The following is a 16,556-nucleotide window of genomic DNA, read 5'->3' as shown; positions in this document are numbered from 1 at the left end:
GTAAAAAATCTCAAATACCTACTTCGGAAACGCCTAAAGTAATGGCAACCGGTGCGACTTTCGTGCACATCCGGATGTGGAATATGGGCGCTCGCGTATGGCAAAACACACGTAAAACCTCGCTATAAGAATTTGAACAATCGGCGTCTAGATGTGCAGACTTTGTCCCGCTGGTTGGTTATAAACTAAAGTATTAGGTGGTCCCATGGTGCAGAGAATTATACTTGAGACAAAGTAGACAGACTGAAGTAGTACGAGAACGACGGGGTAGTCGTAGTACTATTAGGGCCCCCCTGAAAGAACTGCGAGCCAGAGGGCACGAGACGGACGGTGAGGGGAACTAATTTGTTAAGATTAGGGAGGAAATCCTCTCGAGCACCGTTCCACGCTTTTTCCTCCACTAGCCCATTATCCCGAGGTCTTGTTTCAAACAGGTCTTAACCGCTCTAATATTCTTTCCTTTTATTCTCATCTCGCGTCGGTATGTCTGGATGACTGTTCGTCAGTTTCTCCATCCCTATGTCTCTTTCGACCCTGCGGACCGCACTCGATGATTAATGACATATACGGAGGGAATTTTATAAATTTAAGGAAATTCACAAAGCCTCACTTTGTTGACAATTAACACATAACATGTCTATGGATTTTTTTTTTAAACACATATACTAATTATCGAAATAAACTACATGCATACATTCTTGATATGTAATTCTGCTGCAACTGGTAACCTGGCGAGAATTAGAAGTTGCACTATGGCTAAACAGCAACATAAAATTATATTTCCGTAATACCGGGCCAAACTGCCTCTATTACCGCTGTACAGTTCTCGGATTACGTATGCATTTAAAGCTGTGTTCTCATGTGATTACATTCGAACATATCAACGTGTTCTAATGAAACAAGGTTATTTTGTCGGGTCGGATAGAATAAGTGTATCTCGTCGTACAGGGTATCTCAAAAGACACAGACTTTATGGAGTTTTCTGAAATATCCTTGTTTTGCCCTGCACGGCGAGAGACAGTTATTCTACCCTGCCTAGCGAGATACCCTTGTTTCATTAAAACATGTGGTTATAGGTACACTGTTCTGATTCACTCGTGTAGCAATCAAAACGACTGTCTAAATTTAATGCTTATACCTACGCAAAACATAAAATTATTATCACGTACATACTATAGGATTTTAAAGCTCATTTTACCATTGATCAGGCATAGTGCCGAATCGCAAATTTAATTTCCAGTTCTCTACGCACACGTGCCTTCTAGCGTGACTTGATACTCCAACGTTCGTCCAAAGAATTATGAATATCGTGGTGATGATTGCCCCAGAAACTATCCGTGCCGTCGCCCTTGGTCAGACTAATTTTTTTCACTATTTCCTTGCTCGGTGTCTTGAGGTTGTAGGCGAGTCCAAACCAGGCCATCAACTCAATGAATCCGGTACTCGGGTTTAGTCCGTATGCCCCAAGCTCAGCTGCCTTGTAGTCCCACGGGAACGAATGGTGGTAGTTGTGCCATCCCTCACCGAGCGTGAAAAAGGAAACGGTTGGGTTCTCCGTCGGCTTCACGTGACTGCGTTGAGATGACATGAGACCATTTTTAGAGGAATATATTCTAAGTACTTAATGTAGTCAGAGTTACCAGACCCCCCCCCCCCCAAAAATGTCTCTCGGGCTACAGGATTAAATTGACGAAAATTATACGTAATGCAATTCGAGGGTACGACTGTAGATGCGTTAAAAACCGGGACATTTAAAGGACTACTGTATTTCGAACGAATCTGTCAGATAACGCAGGTGTACTACTTTTCTTACTATATTATACGCGTCAAAGTATAATTCATTTGCGGTTCAACTTAACGTTTACCGCACAACGGAGAACTATTGAAAAAAGATGACTGTGCTCTCTTTCTTCTTCAAATTGTAAAATCTATTACCCCACGATTTTGCCATGCCTTGTATTATACTTTATTCAACGATCCGGGATCGGGTTCTTATACTAGGGGTGAGTTGAGAGGTTGTGAACAAAAAATTATCTGCAACCCTTTGCGTGGTAGCTTGATTAGTTACGGTTGGAACAGGCCGAAGGGATTGAGTCTGGAGCTATGTCAGATTAGGTCAAGTTGGGCAGTGCCGGTAGGACATTAATCTCTTGCCCGTTCCCGCGCTGAGCTTTTTTTGCTCGATCTAGCCCGGTTTTTCGGATCTCTGAGGGTACAGTAGCCGCAACGTCAAATTGTCGAGGTAACAGCGAAGCCTAGACGCCAGAACACTTACCTGTTGTACGGCCGGTTTCCCCACATGTGAGCAAAACTGTTCACCAGAAACGTGGCATTGAGCAACCAAACGTACCGGATCGTCACAGCCAGGATGCTGACCAACCAGGTTTCGCCCCATACGTAAACCGGAACCAGGGTTGGGAAGACGAAGCAGAGGAAGAGCATTATCGGCGTATAGTACCTAGCAAAGACGGAAAATATTTTATATGACTTCTTCGAATCAAAGAATCACTGTTGTCAGTTTTTATTTAACAATAAGAGAATTACCTCGACAACTATTCATGTTGTGTAAAGTGTGTTTTCATTCTTATAATATTAAACTCACTTGTCGGTGAACTGTATAACCGGGTCAGCGAGAATGTCGCTCATGTCAACTTTGCCACCGTGGGCTTTCACCGCTGGGTGACGACGCATCATCAACCATCCGACATGGGAGAAAAAGAATCCGCGGTTAGCATCGTGCGGATCGGCCGGGGTCTCGGTGTAACGATGATGGGTCCGATGGTCTCGGATCCATTTGAAGAGGCACGTCTGTAACCAAATTTGATTAATTGTTACTAATTTAAGAGGGGTGACATATGATCGGGATGATTATCTGTTCCTCAATACAGCATACAACAAACTTGCCGAACGGGAATAGGAAACATCGATTTCTTAGTATCGGTATAATTCCCCAGGGAGTTTTATGCATCTTAAGATATGACATTTTTACATCACGGGGGATAATTTTATAACTAAAAGTATTACAAAACGTCCCTCTCACGAGACTAGCCGGACGCAGGGTCGCATGCCTGCATGAAGCTGATTGTGGGCTAGCAGCCGGTTAGCAGCCAAACGTGTTGACTTTTTGGAAATAGAAACATGCAGTTTAGTTTTATCCTCATAATTCTATAAAAGTATTGGGAGTTCAAGGTATTTCACAAAATTTTGATTTTCTGTCTTCAGTACCTTATTCGAATGAACATTAGAATGTTTGGCTGCTAATTCTGGCTACTATCTTCAGCCTCGTCATTCCTGTAGGTGCAAGGGACGTTTCGTTTGCAGGGGTAATATAAAGATAACGGAGCTACAGGTTGTTGATTTCGACCGCAAAATTATTATCTAGTACGTACGTACGGTGGAATATTCTTGTCATTGTGGGTATAATTGAATTTACGGCAATCATTTTCACCCGTGCATCGAACTGTAAGAAGTGATGCTGACTTTTACCTAATATAATTTTGAAAAGCCAGTGGTGTAAATGAGGTATGCGATGAAGCTTCGTTATGATAGAATATCCCCGAGTGTCTGTCTACGTATTCCTCAAGAGTTTCGGGGTGTATTATACTCCCTTAATGCCGATAAATTTGGTGAATTTAATCATCACCGTCGCGTCTACTTAAACCTCAAAGAGATTGAGCTGTATTCTCTCGATCCCAGCGGACACCGGTATAGTATAACCGCGTCGTGATTCTCCTCCACTTCCTCAACCTTCTCTGTGTTACGATAATACCTTAGCGGCTTGGCTCGCTGGTCCGGAAACTTTCCTGTCCTCTACACAGGCGGTCCGCCGCTATTTGGGGATATCCCTACCGAATAAGGAGCAGAAGGACAACGACTAGGAGAAGGAATATGAGGAGGAAGAGGTAGGGTGAAGGACTTTACCTTATTATACAGAACTTCAAGTTTTAAGCACAAAGCCCAGGGAGCAAGGAGACGCGAGACACACTTATATTATACCACGGGTAAACAGAGGGTAGGTGGATCCGCATTTTGGTTAATGGTCGGTAGTGCCACAAACACGATTTACGTTCATCTAATTGTCAGTGTTCGCGAATAACGAGCGGTGAATTGAAAGTGTACCGAAATGCATTAAATATTTCAATCTTCTTGAATGATATCGCGGTTGTAATTCCGTAAGATATTGTATAAAGAAAATTTGCACCGCCGCTGTATTGGCCCCGATAAAAATCACTCCCAATTTGCGTCCCGACAGCTTTTGCCACCGGTCGGCCCCATTTAAGGATATGGGTTTGCTCCCGCCATCCTTAGCGTCAAATCCGGGGAATCTTCCTCCCACACATCGTGAGACCAAATTGAATGAACACCTCCAGGTACACTGCAGCAGATATGTGTGTAACCGATCAGCGACGGGGGTAGAAAAGTGCCGAGGCAGCGAATCGGGCGTCACATTTATTACACACCTACTTTCCATAAAATCATTATTGGATTTCACTAAATACAGATTATCGGCAGTTCTGAGGGCAAAGTGCCGTGAACGGAGATTGGTGGCATCGCTTCGCGGCAACTCAGGCGGCATAAGCTCACCCGAAAGGGGTGGAACTTGGAGGACCGCCTACGCTGCTCTTCTTCCCTGACAGGGTATCCGTTACGGAACTCTAAAGCTCGGCGAAAAATTCGTCCCCCCCCCCCCTCCCCCTCCCCCCACGTCTTTTACTTCCCCATTTACTTATTTATTCAATTTTTGCCTACCTGGCCACCCATACAGTACAGCATTGCAAGGAGTATCCTCAGCGGTGTCTTAGCGCTGTAACTTCTGTGAGCCCACAGTCGGTGAGCACCTGCCGTAATTCCCAAGCCTGCTGATATGCCGTAGAAAGGACCTACGTGATAAGATTTTACATATAGTACCGCAGTTGCTCCAGTGGCTAGTAGCGTTTGGATTAAGGACACGATAGAGTACCCTTGGTGAAATTTTACTCCAGCTGCGAATTTATCTGCATTACGTCTTATACTCCGCGATCGTGTAATATATCTTTCCCAGAAGTCTATGCGAATTGCGAAACTCTTCAGCGAGAAAAATCGTAGATATATTCGCTGAGGATTTTTCTCCGCATTTATCAGCGTTACATTCTCTTCTGCTTTTTATTATACATAACGGTTTTCGCAGAATTCTGAGAGTTCATAAATTTATACGTTATGCGAACAGGATTCTTTAGCTTCGTTGTGATTCAAAAAAATTGCAGCTCTATATTTGGAGAATAATCTATTGTTGTTATTTCAATTAAATTCTTTGCGAAAGGTTTTGGAATTGACATGCTCGTTTTTACATATAAATACGGAGAAAAATTTTGAGAACAGTTTTGTTTTTAGGAAACGTATAAACGTTATGAGAAACAAATCACTGACATACGGAGAGGGCTCACAATCAGTGAAAGTCCTCGCGTGACGCCAGAAGAACCGGAGCTTCGTTTTAAATATGTAGCAACCAGTTACTCCCGGCATGTGAAAGATGGTTCATGGTGTAATTAAAGCTTACGCTCTACATAGTCATAGTAGATGGTCAATCGGTAACGGGTGCCATAAAGTTTCAAAACTTACTCCAAAGCCAGGTCCATAATCGAGCCTCGTGATACCGGGTGGCGAGACCGTAGACAGCGATGATGTGTAATATGGCGATGGCGATAACGTTTCTCCATATGAGCGGTTGCTTGGCGGGTTGGGGTGGCAGGGGAATCGGCTCAGCAGCGATTTCCTCCGGGGATTTCTTCTGAGGTGGTTCCTCGAACTGCGTTACAGTCGATGAGTACATTGCTGCAGCTAATTGGCCCGCGAAAAGTCGGTCGTCCGGAAGGAAGGGGTTCAGAGGATCAGATTACAAGTAGCTGATGACTTCAGGGCTGGCGGAGGGTGGAACTTTTACCCTGAAAAGAAGAACAAGAATTAGAAGGAGAATCGAAGAATCGAAGAATCGACATATATGGGCTTCCGTGTTCCTGTTATAATCTAACGTTGGCACGATTCTTTTTTTGTCCTCTCTTTTCTATCCCTAACGTGTCCGTTAAAGCCAATCAAGCGAACTTTTGGCGAGCTCGCAAGGTGCGTCGGTAAACAGGATTTTCTCGCAAAGCAAACCCGAGACGGCTTCCATATCGATCAGAGTTAGACTCTGATGGTTCTCGGTACATAAAATTCGGAAGATCGTGACCCTGTACTCTACATCTCGACCACCGCAGGGTTTCGAGATGCTTGGGCGTCCGCGTCGCTCAATAACAGCTCGGGAATTTACACGTTTTGTGCGAAAATAAATGGCGCGCGAATAGCCCTTCGCAATTAACTCGAGAGCCCCGTGTACGGAGTCATTTTTTTAGCGCAAAAAATTGTGCTCGTGAAATGACTCTTACGCCCCGGGAAGATTAAATGTACGCTCGTGTTTCGATCTAACCTGTGGCAAAGAGTTTTTGAATTGCAACTGGTTATCTCTTGGTAATTTGATATAAAAAGCAGACGAAAGCCTCGATTGATGAAAATCACGTTACAGCTTTAGGCTTCGATTTATGATTGATTTGATTTTTCTGTTTGAATAAAAATAATATAAAAATACGATTTGACGATTTGAACATTTTTAATACTTGGACACAACATAATGAGATTAACTATTAGCTAATACCAAAGACTTTATGCCTTATTATAATTTATTTGATTGATTTCTCCAGCCATTCTCACGTTAGTTTTATCTACTTGAAGTTTTATATCAACCTATCTTCAATTTCTAAGGATGTACAGGTCCGTTGGTCAAAATCGTGCTTGGTCAATGCGAATTATACAAATTGTTCTCATTTTTATGTTCAATCCCTGTGTCGAATTTTGAAGCGATTGTCCGAACCACACCCGTAGTTATTTCACCTTTATCTTTTCCTGATTTTACATTGATTCTTATGGGAAAACAGTCAGGCTCATGCATATAACAGCGACAATTAAAAGTAAAATAACTCCAGTATGGCTGAGACAATAGCTTCCAAATTTTACATAAGTGTTCAAAATAAAAGTGCAAACAATTTGTATAATTTTCACTGACCTAGCACGATTTCGAACTACACGCCTGTGCATCCTTAAGATCGCACTCGACTCAATCTGCGAATAGATTATGTATGATTTCGGTACAGAGCTGCTTCACTAAAATTTGTTTGATTGAGATTTGATGTTATGAATGACATTTTCGAATAGAATGCAAAGGATTAGGGGAAGAAGGATATTCAGAAATCAAAGTAGAACGAAATACTTAATCTCGATGTCATGCATTCTTAATTTCGAAGTTGTGATATTCTCGTCGTAAAAGGATCATTAATCATTTCTGAAGTAATACATTAGAATACAAGGCGCCTTGGCAGCACCTGGTAAATTATATAAATATACAATGACGCATTTACCATATCTCAACGCTAATTATTGGTCACACTGCATTGAGTGACGACCCTTTCACGTGCAGAATGTGAACATCACTTATTTGTACACTCTTCGACGGTAAAAATTTCAATACGGTTTCTCTTTGCATATCCGATATATCCGGGTCAACGGGAATCCCGAGGTGTCTGCAGTTGGCACGAGTATTGCAAGTTTGGAAACTGCGTTGAATCTTTGCGACTGTCGTATCCAAGGTACTTATTGTATTTAGACCATGATTAGATCCGCATCGTGTACCGATACTTTCACCACGGAATAATGTATAATAAGTCTATCGCTTAGTCTGCATGTCCGTAATAAAATCGGTTTCACTTTCCCAAACCATCATATTTTCTTCGCAAAAACCTCACCCTGCAACTCGTAATCGATCCGGATCGTATTGTGTAGCAAACGCCGAGTCACCCTCTGCCACACTTACGTAAGAAAACTTTTTTTTTTCTTCCCCACCTCCGGAAACATAACAGCTCGAGAAAATAGCTGTCGGAGGAGTGAGAGCTTGCCATCAAGTTGGGGGTTACGCAGCCTCCGCTGCTGCAGTCTACCTCCTCATTTATAATCGTCAAACTAACAATTTACGTCTAGTCCCATCATCGTTCCTCCACCGTCGGCTTCGATCTCCTGAAGGCTGTACGGATCTGGATATAACCGAGCTTCGCACCTTGCAGCTCTAATATTTGCTCCCAGAGACGGTCAAATATTTACATCGTAGATAGCAGCCGTGACTCCAGTGCAAACGCCGAACCCCCACGTTTCATGATCATGATTGATATCTCGTAACATAAGGCAGTGAAGGATGTATGAAGAATTTTCATTCAATTTTCTCTCGATCCAATATAAACCGCGTCTCCTCAGGAATGCGTTATTGAATTTAATGCAGGAATTTCGTCTTTCTTCGGATTCGATACTCCTCAGATTTTTGTGCATAACTCGTGTATACGTTGACAGATATGGGAATAATCGATCACATGAAGTAACAACACAAATCTATTACCAGTAGAAAATTGCAGTTTCTCGGCCATGTGTCCATTCGAATAAACGACAAGCATTATCTGCTCTTGGCCGATATCCATACAGATAATATACATCTTCTGAGAGAATATTTCCGACAAAGCGCAAACGCGAATCTGGACGTGACTGTAGCGTCGATAAGATGAAATAAGCCCTCGTATCTCCATGGAATTTGAATCGCCTTCAATTTCCGGAACTGGCCAGTTACCTATACATATGTATGTCTAAGCTACTGCACAATGTATTATAATGCTGCACTATACTTGTATGCATAATGTACGTCTCATTCGTGTTCACCTGCAGTGCTGCAGATAGCAGGCGTCTAGGAATCGGATATTGCAAGCTGATCTGAGATTTGCTGGGAGCCAAACGAAAGGAGCTCTACCGGTACTTTTACATCAACTTTATTTCCAACAAAATGTAATGCAACCCATCATCGGGTCTGAGGTATGTTATACATACAAAAGGCTTTGGCGAATCGATCAGTCATATAATACCCGCTCGTTCAATGCACGAGATCGTTATAAAGTATGGAGAGAAATGTGCCGCGTCATCGTTCCACGCGGGTGAAACAAAGCGAGATGGAAATCAGGGAAAGTGAAAATTCATGTGTTACACACGTAATTGCAACGACAGGTGTACATATGCAGGCCTTGTCCTTGTAGGCTACGGCATGAAACGAAGCTGCGTTTCTTGTGCAAGTATAAGTACGTATCTACGAGAACTGCACTTTCCTCGTTTCCTTTTTCTGTAATACTTTTATGCCAGCACATATCCGCAGGTATATCCGGTTCGCTATATAAAGTTACGGCAGCTAATCACTAACGAGTGGCTGCTCGATTGTGGGATCGAGAAGGAGGCTGCAGGTGAGCCAGTGAAAGTACTTAATGCCCATTCGCTGATTTCGCATTGCGTTGTTGATCCTCTCAAAATTGAGAGCAGTTCCTGCTGTGGCATGACTGGCCGGAAGCGGCTGTGATTCAGGGTGTGTCACACCTCCCCGTCACGCGTTATAACGTCTGACGCGTGTGTTGTTATTTTAACACGGAAACGACACGACACGCGTGAGTTCTCCACGCCGAATTACAGCTCGTACTGCCCCTTCCTTCCTGTCCCATTCTTTTAACCAGTTTTTAATTGTCTGGTTTCTTGGTATTTTCTCTTCGTACGCTTGACGCCGCATCGCTCCGTCACGGATGGAATTCAGCCGAACAAGCAGAAGAGGAGTAGATACGGTCGCTACAGCGTGGAAATATCACGGAACACCTACTTAGAGTTACAAAAATGAGAATGGAATTTAGTCGTCTTCTAGATTCTTTTATATACTTATAACAATTTGTGCCTCAAGTTCGAGATCACCTGTAATTATCGCGCGTTAGATTTCGGACTTTTGACATTGCATAAATGCAGGTCCTGCATTTATGCAAGTGAGAAAACATTTTACCATAATCCGCCTGTATTTTGGCAACTGAGAGCACATTCCATATATCGATTGTCATTTGTCATTTTGACGTCTCACACTCTCCAATCGCGGCTTGCGAGACAAATGTCGATCGGTAAAAATGTACGCGGATTTGCATAAATGCAGGCGGGTATCCTGGCCCATCAAACATTTTCAAGAATCAACTTTGTAATAATATATTATGGTCGTATCAGATTTCAATTGTTTTCATTATTAGTCAAACGTACAGCAATGCTCATTAATGATTTCGAAGTTGCTTAATATTTGTCGGAATCAAAACTGAAACAGACTATCTTTTTATGCAAAAATTATGTGTGTTCTATTCTTCTTTCTCTTGTGTGGCTAGTCATTACCGCATAAAATTTGCTTAGAAAAGAAACTCGTTCCATTTTTCATTAAAAAAATAGCGAGTCACTGGGAACTTTTTGATGAACATTACTCTACATACATGTTTATGGCACACAACATGAGAAACCCGGTTAAAAAAGTATGAGCTGTGATTTTTCGCACAGCTTTCTATCACGGCCAACTTCCGCATCCGAGGGGGGTTGAAATAACAATATCTCTTCGCTACGATGGGTCGACACGGAAACAGTGAAATCTTTCTTCCGCCGAAGGGTGTTCATTCTCCCACGTATGTATATATGCACAGCCACGCAGTGGTGAAAATTATAGGGTCGATCAATTTTTCCTGATAAAATTGAAAAGTTTTTATAGATGCGAACGTACATCATTGCAGAGAATTATTCTCGTCGTTTTTGATATCTTAAATACATGTATACAAAAGTTTAGAAGTTTTGTTCAATGTGATTTTTTTTTACTTCTGGAATATCTTCCAGATTTAAAGATATAATACAATTTAAGTAGAATAATGCTCATACCATTTTCTCATTTTATGGTATCCAATACATTCAACAACACATCAAAGATCCAATGTCAATTTATGCATATACCATAGATTGAAACACAGATTCAAATTAAAAAGAAAAATGTTCATACGAGATGATTAAAAAATACAAACGAATACCTTCCATTTCTACCCCTCAGTACAAAGGTCGCTTGTGGTTTATGGAAAAAACAAACATTTCCATTTCGATTACATTTTTTCCCTCATTTTCTGTAATATTCAAACGCTGAAGTGTGCGAGAAAATAACGACGATAATAATCATGCGCAGCTGCGCAAGTACTGCGATGATCCTTAGATTTAATACAATGCGTGCGTATTCGCGGATCGGAGGAGCTGCAGGGGTCTCACCCCGTTCATACTGCACCCCTTAACTGTGCGCGCAAAACCCGCGGCGCCCCTAACCGCCGGCGGTGTGGCTGCATCGTGGAAAAGAATCAATAGCAGGCGGCGGGATCTGGATGTTATGCCACGGTATACCGGGCCGTACATAGATAATGCAACACACACGTATATAGGTATACCTATAGGTACATTACATACATATGCACATGCAGCACACGCGTATATATACCGAGAGGTTCTCCTGACGGACCTGATCGTAGCGCGCGCGATTCAACTTGCTTAATTTTGATTGGCTGGTGTCCATTCTCGCAACCTGAAGCAAACCTTCGCTGACAAAAATAAATTCCCTAGATACTGAATCGACCGATTGACAAGTGACAGTCGATCACCATAATCTCTCACGTATTAAGAATTGCCAGGTCACGGCGCCGCCGTGATCCACTACGCAACGGTCACTCTGACTACATTGCTAGTAAAATTTTTACGGAGTTTGCTACGCATATAAACCGGACGAGTTAAAATTGTCGAGCAGGTCTTTTCAGTAGAACCCCTCGGTATATGGGGTGAATCTTGTCTTCTCCGCGTTCAAAGTATATGTATGAGCGGACGAGCACTCAGGAGCGAATGATGGTCGGTTACACTAATTGCAAGAAAATTTCGAATAATCGGAAGCACGATTAATTTAAAGGGTCGAATAATCGATTAATCGGAAGAATCGAGAGACCAATCACTTTTCAAGAATAAACGATTTCAAAAGATTTCAATGATTTCGCAAATTTCAAAGAATCTAAATGATTTTGTGATATTTAAGTGATTCTTAAGAATATCAAGTGATTTCAATTATTTTACAGGATTGCAGAGGATTTCGAAAGATTATATAGGGTTTTAAAGATTTCGTGTAATTTCAAATATTTCATGCGCTTTTCCGGGATGTATCTATAGATTTTACAATATTTTAGGAAATTTAAAGAATAGTCCACCGCCCGGGAGAATAGATTTATCGAAATTTCTATCAATCAATTAATCGAGTATGAATCGAAGAAACAATCAATCGATATCTATGATTAATCGATTAATCGCACAGCTAGTCAGTACTTACGCGGTTTCGGAGCGGCAGATAGGTTTGAATCGGAAAAACTCCTCCACTGGTTATTGTTGACCAATTTCTTCCCTGGCCGTAACAACGCAGAAGATGTTTTCCTTTCGCTTCTTCGACCGCGATACAGGGTTGACAAAATTCCTGCACTCTCGCTCGGCTTTCTTCTGCAGCTCATGCGATATTACCAGGAGATACTTCTCAGCATCAGAGCTCTTCCGAGCTTATATATAAAGACTTCCGAGGCTTGACCGGGAATGGAGAGGGCCGCTCGTAAATGGGGGGATGAGAAAGACGACGAAGACCACGCGGATACACGTACCCGTATACTATGATACATCCCGGCCTCGACTAGCCGGTATTAGCTATTCTGATTTGAGACAGTCAATATCCTCTCGTTATTCTAACGACTAACAACCGCCTGGCGGCGAAGCCAATCGTGTAGCAGGTACTGGCTCTTATCTCGTTGATTTCGATGTATATTGGACTGCCCCACTTTCTGGCCCAAGCTCCAGGCATGGAATAGTTTCACCGCCAAAAATTACACGTTATAATAGGAGATATGCTTCAGGGCTGATATTTGAATTTGCGAAAAATGTTCATGCTGTAATTGCAGGTACAAATTACACGTATAGTATTCCTAATATAAGAAGTGTATTTCCGACAAAAGAAATCTTCAGCGACGAACATACCAATATATCATTGATTTAGTATGTAATATACTTGTTGAAGTCTTTTACTAAAAGACAAAATTAGGCTGTGACGATCGGTTATTTTAGAAATTATATACTTATGGGAATAACCTTTTTTACGTTATTGGAGACGGGTTATTCATTCTTTCACGAAGCATTGTCCAGTTTCAAATCGCAGTGTCTCTCCCGAATCGACTTGAAATCGTTTTAACTGTTCAAAGAAAAGTCGGGACATAATGTTCCGGGTCTTGAAATGTTTCTAATGAATGCATCTGTTTATTAAAAAAATTCGGGCCAAACTAATTATGACATACTTAGCAAAAAATCGAATTTTACTTTAGGAAGTAATCACCTTTGGGAAGATTATAGATTTTTTCATCATTTTTTTTATAAAACTTTGAATCGAACTAAGTATTTTATTTTAATGAAATTTTTTTGTCAAAGTTCACGTTTTCGCGATGCGTGGTCTTGAAAAATGTCATTTTTTTAAAAGGCGATTTGAGAAAAAAGTCATAACTCGAAAAATTGAGAGTTTTCTTATCGGCTGGTAAAATTTCAAGAAAAATTGAGAGTTGAATCCGAGAACATGAAGTCAAAAGTCGATCGAGTTAATATGGAATGCTCCATAGGCTAAATACGGTTATATTGTTTACTAAATTATTATTTCATATGCCTGCCTACATTCTATTACAATTATATCAACGTTTCGCAGATTTCAGTTTCGAATTAGTTTACCATATACTACAGTTTTCTTCCTATCTTCTCAGTCAACACAAAGTCTAATAAATATGAAACGAAAATTAGTGAGAATGACATTGACAGGATAAAATCTCGCTTGTGATATATTAAGAGTTTGTTATATCATAATTTTATAACTTTCTGCAAGTGAATGGATAAAACCTAAATATAAAATTTTAATTTCTCATATAAAAATAAAAAAAGGTAATGAAACTAAAACAAAAAACCTTGATGCCAACAAGCAGTACAACTGCATCTGTTAGTGAACGTATAATTTCGACACCTGTAAGATGTAAATTTCTGATCCAGATAAAACAAAATAAAATTAAGAAAGAAACGTTTAAGTAAATGTCTTCGCAAGTGGGCTGCAAGTATAATTAGTAAACTGAAGTGCACAAACTGCTAGTCTTTAAGATCGGGAATATAATAATTGAAGAAAATAACAGAACTGTAATACATGAAAGTAAATCATGTAAGTAATAAATTTGGGAGGCATAAATTTTTAATCAATGTTTTAAGGAAGAAAAATGGACATTTTTTTAACTTTTCAACTGCATGTCGACAGAGAAATTATACCACGTGAAAACGAATAATTCAGAGATTTGCTCTTTTTACTTGACGTAACTGCTGATTTACATCATTAATTTACTTTTTCGCACTTTTCCCCGTACGTGAACAATACGGTGTCAGGAAAGAGAAGCGCGTGCTGCATTCCCACCATAATATACATGTATGTACATACATCATCGCGGAGAAAGCAGTTGCCTGTGTAGGTATCGCTGGTTATACACTCTGTATTCTATAGTCTACTTATATCAATGCGCATGCACGTTACAACGGCACTTTAATGCGAATACCGTGCGGCGGAAGGACGGCATGGCAGCAGGCAGCACCCTTTGGTCCGATTCTGGGACAAGCGGAATATCTTGGCGGAGAGAGAAAACAGCGGGGTCGGGTTTCACTTTCCGGATCCTGCATCGCTTCTTCCTTCGCGACGACTCTCTTTACCTCTCTTTAGCTTTCTCTCTTTCTCTCTCTCTCTCTTTCTCGCTGCAGTTCTTTTTCCAGAGCTTATGGTCCTGATCTCCAGCTCCAGTATTTGGGCACGTCGAAAAGCATCACGTGTATGCACAGTAACAGATCCAGGAGCTCCTTTAGGGATCTACCGAAAGGTAACGGTAAAACTGAGAAAGCTGAATGACCGACTCTGCATGGGAAAAAATAATCGGACTCTATTACCAATTATCCCACAAAATCTGCGCCTGTGAATGTGGACGCTCAGTCTGTTAAATTTTAACGGCTTCTCTAAGTATTTACGATAATTTAGCAGCATTGATGTGGAATTAAAATGAATAATCAACTCCAACATGTATGTTATGAGAAAACCATATGAGAGGGGTAATTAATGCTCAAACAAGGAACGATAATTCGCTCGTTAAAGCGTGTGCAATCTGAGCCAACACAATATACGAAAAGAGGAACCACAGCGCAGTATCTAATTGATCAATCAAGTGTCGGAGGGGGTTTCATTTTCCAACTTGGTGCAATATTCGCGTGCATCCTTCACAGAAAACATTAACATAGTATGTTATGCACATATCGCAGACGGGGAGTTCCGAGTTTCGTAGAGCGAGGTTTCATATCCACCAACCGTTGCGAAACGTCGGTGGCGAACGTTCCTGGAACGTTATATTCTTCCGTCGACAACCCCTGCAGCGCCTTATTTCACTGAACATATTACAACAAAGACTATACGGCCCCATAAGCGGATGAGATAAACTTCGCCCCCAGATTGCAGCGTTTCAGTTGCTTCATCTTTCATCTGACTGTATAATATTGCAGGCAAACGAATAAATTATGGCTGCGTGAATCATTCTTTTGCCTTTATCTCGTCGATGGGTGTGAAACTCTTCTTACAGAAATTTATTGTATTTGAAATCAGGACAAAGGACTTGGAGTTGTGTGAAAAAATTATACTTACGTATACATAATACACATATACATGTATTGCTTCGAAACGCATTGCCGTATTGTAAACTCGTTTGCAGATCTGTGGAAAGAATTACAATCCCTCTTAGCATGTGTGTCAAGAAATTGATAAAGAATTCGAAAAATATACTGCATAGTAAGAATTTTTACGGAAATGAGATATATTCGTACTTTAATGAAGTAGCACATACTCTATCAAATTAACAATTAAGTATTGCAATTCCTAGTGAAAATAAAAGTTAATTATAAGTGTAAATAAAGAGGAAGTTAAAGTATAAAGCATAATATCCGGTGAAAGCAATTTACGCACCTTTATAATTGATCGAAGTGTTATAGTATAATATAGAATACAGATATATCGTAAACCCATGCAGTTGGACGATTAAAAAAATAAAAGTAGGTAATTACAACGGTTGCAAATACAAATACCTACACATGTAATATGTGTACAACTGCAAATTCGCAAAAAACACAAGCTACCAAACCAAATTCACGCTAATAAATCAACGGCAAAAGGGACGTGTACCAGGATCTTTGACTTGCAACTACGAAATCCAATCTAACAATAAATTACGAGAGGAGCCCGAGGGTGCAGAACGGATTATTTCTCAACAACACAAGCTTCAGGCGTATGCCACCGTGGATGTACATGCGTAATACTCATTGATGTAGAAAAGGTGTGAATAAAAACGTATTATTGTCAATTAGTGTGCCAGTAGTTGGTAAGAAATCGATTGTACTTTATGTACGAGGTAATAACGGAATTGCACTAAGAAACTATCGATTAAACACGCTTTCAGGGAATTGCAGAGTGCTTCGTTATTGCATCGGTAACATGAGAAGAAGAATTTCAGTATTAC

General features: G+C 40.9%; 2 protein-coding genes across 2 annotated transcripts in view; one reads left to right on the top strand and one right to left on the bottom strand.

Moving 5' to 3' along the window:
* LOC124406845 (follistatin-related protein 5-like) overlaps positions 1-16,556 on the top strand; it is a 46,128-nt gene that overhangs the window by 1,869 nt on the left and 27,703 nt on the right. The window lies entirely within an intron of this gene.
* On the bottom strand, positions 610-12,491 carry LOC124406858 (acyl-CoA Delta(11) desaturase-like). Its single transcript, XM_046882504.1, has 6 exons — positions 12,281-12,491; positions 5,599-5,921; positions 4,750-4,880; positions 2,603-2,808; positions 2,276-2,458; positions 610-1,571 (listed from the first exon to the last, which is right to left on the bottom strand). Exons 2-6 carry the CDS (start codon positions 5,807-5,809, stop codon positions 1,262-1,264), a joined length of 1,041 nt encoding a protein of 346 aa, XP_046738460.1. The 5' UTR covers positions 5,810-5,921; positions 12,281-12,491; the 3' UTR covers positions 610-1,261.

This window comes from Diprion similis, chromosome 6, assembly GCF_021155765.1.
Source record: "Diprion similis isolate iyDipSimi1 chromosome 6, iyDipSimi1.1, whole genome shotgun sequence".
NCBI lineage: Eukaryota > Metazoa > Arthropoda > Insecta > Hymenoptera > Diprionidae > Diprion > Diprion similis.
This window is presented reverse-complemented; position numbering and strand designations above follow the sequence as displayed.